This window comes from Rhinopithecus bieti, unplaced genomic scaffold, assembly GCF_001698545.2.
Source record: "Rhinopithecus bieti isolate Rb0 unplaced genomic scaffold, ASM169854v2 scaffold_43405, whole genome shotgun sequence".
Lineage (NCBI taxonomy): Eukaryota > Metazoa > Chordata > Mammalia > Primates > Cercopithecidae > Rhinopithecus > Rhinopithecus bieti.
In genome coordinates, this window is record NW_016817461.1 from 11,564 (window position 1) to 15,108 (window position 3,545).

At 32.7% G+C, this 3,545-nt stretch overlaps 1 protein-coding gene across 1 annotated transcript in view; it reads right to left on the reverse strand.

Moving 5' to 3' along the window:
* Positions 1 to 9: 9 nt before the first annotated feature.
* LOC108517895 (kelch-like protein 4) overlaps positions 10 to 3,545 on the reverse strand; it is a gene marked incomplete at its 5' end in the record, with an annotated part of 34,383 nt that continues 30,847 nt past the window's right edge. The window contains 2 exons of the mRNA XM_017855992.1: positions 10 to 132; positions 1,668 to 1,839. Coding sequence (XP_017711481.1) covers positions 73 to 132; positions 1,668 to 1,839 — 232 coding nt within the window. The remainder of the gene's footprint in view (positions 133 to 1,667; positions 1,840 to 3,545) is intronic.

Genomic DNA, 3,545 nt, shown 5'->3' on the forward strand with positions numbered 1-3,545 from the left:
TCTTTCTCCCTTTGTCCTACTCAGTTTCTTGAAATTATCCAGTTTCATTCCATTTGATAAAAATAGACAGCTTTAGGGTAGCTTCACCACTACAACACATGCACCAGCTCTTCCAATGTTAACAGGAACTTCCTAAAACACAAAACAAGAAACAAAACACTGTTGGAACTCTGATTTTAGCATAATATAAAATATTATATTCAATATGGTTGAAGAAGTCCTTACTTATTTTGGTCTAACATCACCTCGTCTAAAGATGAGATAAACTGCAGCCCAGATAACAGTGTAGTGTGGTGGAAAAAACACAGCCTTCAGAATGGTAAAACCTGAGATTGAGGATCAGGTGATCTTAAGTAAATTTCATCTCTCTGATAATATTCTCACTTGAAAATTACAGCTAATTATACTAACACGTCAAGGTTTTGTGTTGTGATGGTTGAAATAATGAATAACAATTTGCACTTAGTAGTTATAATTCCACCATCTGTTAGTTCTCTTTCACTCTTTTCAAGATCACACAATGAAACAGTGACACAGCCGGAAATATAATCTAGGACTCTTAGCTACTTGCCTACAATCTTCAGAAAAGTAAATCCCACAAGCTGGTCAAACATCTTGATTACTGTATTTGACCTGACACCTTGCATGCTATTTTTTTTCCTTCCATTTCTAGGTGGTCCTAAGCATTGATAAAATAGGAGCTACCTACATTGTAGCATTTAAGGGTTTTTGAGTCTTAATGAATCAGATTATTGGAGGAGAGAGATTAAAATCTCATTATCAGCTGTCATTACATTAACACCAATTTACTTAGAGCAATAGCCAGCTGTACCCTGTAGAATACAGAGTAGCATGAAGTCAGCAGAAGGGAAGATGAAGTTAGATAACAAATACAAGGTTTACCTATTTGCGGAGATGGTAAAGAGTTAATCATACTTTATGTTTTTTGTTAACTCATCATTTAATTGACAAAGTATTATTAAATATTTTAGAATAAATCTAGTGCTATCACTGGCAAAGTAGTCAAAAGGGTCAAATTTGCCTTTAACATCTCAAAGATGCCATTTCAATGATATTTTTTGCATTCTCCTTGAAATTAGTTCTAATAGACGCCCAGCACTTTTGAGAGGTTTTAATTCTGGTCCCTTATTTTATTGTTTACTAAATTATTGACTGACTGGAGAATTTAGGAGTATTGCAGTCTACACAGTTTCTATATGGCAAAGATTGAAGGCTTTTCTCCTGGGTGCCAGCCAATAATAAAGGCAGGTATTTGTGGAAGAGGATGTTACCCTTTGATTCTCATGTCACAACATATACATAAAAAGTTGGCCATGGTAAAGTGCTTTATTTTATTTATTTATTACTGAAGTATATGATTGGGTTCGCTTATTTTATTTAAAGAGAATGTTTTCATGAAGTCAAGAGAATGGTCTGTCCTCTTTTATGTAAGTACTGATGGCTCCTGCTATCAACTATCATGTCATATCATATCAACTAGATCAACTAGTAATTCTCTAAGGTATAGATAGAACACACACTATAAATTTCACTAAAAGATCTTGTAAGGGCCTAGAGAAGAGAATACAATTAATTCCAAAAATATATTTTAATATATTCTTTTTAAAACCTGAAATATAATAATTTGAATATTTTAATTTGAATACCTCTTTCCATTCATTTCTCTGTGCATCATATGACTCAACTGTGTTCAAATAAGTATGTCCATCATATCCTCCAACCACATAGAGTTTGTCTCCAAGCGGGCACACAGCAACAGCATCTCGAGGAACACTCAGAGGTGCCACAGTTGACCATGAGTCACTTTTTGGATCATACCTTAAAGGATTTAGAAAGACAATTGGGAGGAAAAGTCCAATAGAGTTACAATTGAAAATAATAGACATTCTCAAAATGCATACCTACCTGAAACACAGGATTAAAAACACTTGATACAAATATTAAGTGTAGATTGGATAATATTAAGGATACGTACATGACAAAATTACCTTCAGCCACTAGGTGTCTCTCAAAGCATATTGAACAAGTTTCCCTTTCCAAACTACCATGCACTTCATTAATAAGTACTCACATAAACTTTGAGGAAATTTCACAAATTGTGATCCTGGCATGATATAAAAAATGTCTCCTCTCATTTGGTAGTCTGATTGAAGAGCTTTGGTTTCCTTTTATTATTTATTTGTCAAAGTTATACATAAGATGCCTATTTTATATGAGAACTCATTTTAAAGTAAACCTGAATATAATTGCCTTTCTATTTTTGCTGTATGAAATGTACTATTTTGGTTTTAATACTATTTGCGGATAGAATGGTTATAGACTTATCCTGTGTTTTTCCCTGCTGAGAGTTCTTATTTATCTTCAGTGGAGTTAAGGTTTATTGTTTTCTATTTTAATCTGAAGTTAACTCCTTATCCCCAAACCTCTTTAGTAAGCAAAATGAAAAATAATACAGTAAGTAATATTAATTAACATATTTTCTAGAAATTCTTAACCTTTGAAGCTTATTTTTAAAAATACATAACACTAAAGTCTAAAAGTTGAACAATGAAGCAAACTCATATAATTATACACAAAAATGCTCCCTGACTTTATATTGGCCTATTTGTAAAAGTCTAATGAAATATATTTATTTTACAAAGGAGATTTTCATTTATCACCTTCCACTGATACATTTGTATTACTCCCTCTAACCACTGTTTGTATCTCTTTAATGATATTCTAAATCATGATTTCAGCTTCCATCTGAAATCGGTATCATGTCTAGAATTTTAAAAATACTATCTGAAATCAGCAATAACTCAGACAACTTAAATTCTATATCATCGAGTGTCATGTAGCATATCACTTTAAATTCAGATGTTATGGTAAAAGCCAGAATCAGAAAATTCATAGCTGCATGCTCTGGCTGAGCCAAATCTTCAAAACAATAGCTATTGTTAATTGATGCTTCACTCAGCTGACAGTCAGGGTACACACACAGATGAATCATGAACCAAAACTCATAGGAGGATTTGCTCATAAATTTGCATCCAAAGACCCAAGACTTTTCTGCATGGGCATGGTAACTAATGCTCAAAATCTGGTTAACATTATTATCTGGATACTGCTTGATTAAGAAGAGGAGTTTGGGGAATGTTGAAGTTTCCGAAGAAAAATTAATTGGTAATATGGTTATCATCTGTAAAGATACACAGGAGCAGTTATTAAAGACAAAAGTAGTCACCGCATATTCAGATTAAAATAGCATTACTTCTTTTCCTTGTTTCTCTTTTGCTTTTCTGTCTCCCCTTACTTTGAATGTAGGTATATATATTCTAATGGAAATGAAATTGAGCCTGAAGTCAAGAGAATGAGTCATGGTCTTATTTTCCCACTTAGAGTAACTAGGAATCATTTACTTGATTTATATGCCTCAATTTTCTCATTAACATTATAGCAATAGTGATCCCTAACCCAACCAATGTGATGGTTTTAGAAAACTTTAATTTAAATTATTATCATAACTAATTGGGTATGCCAAA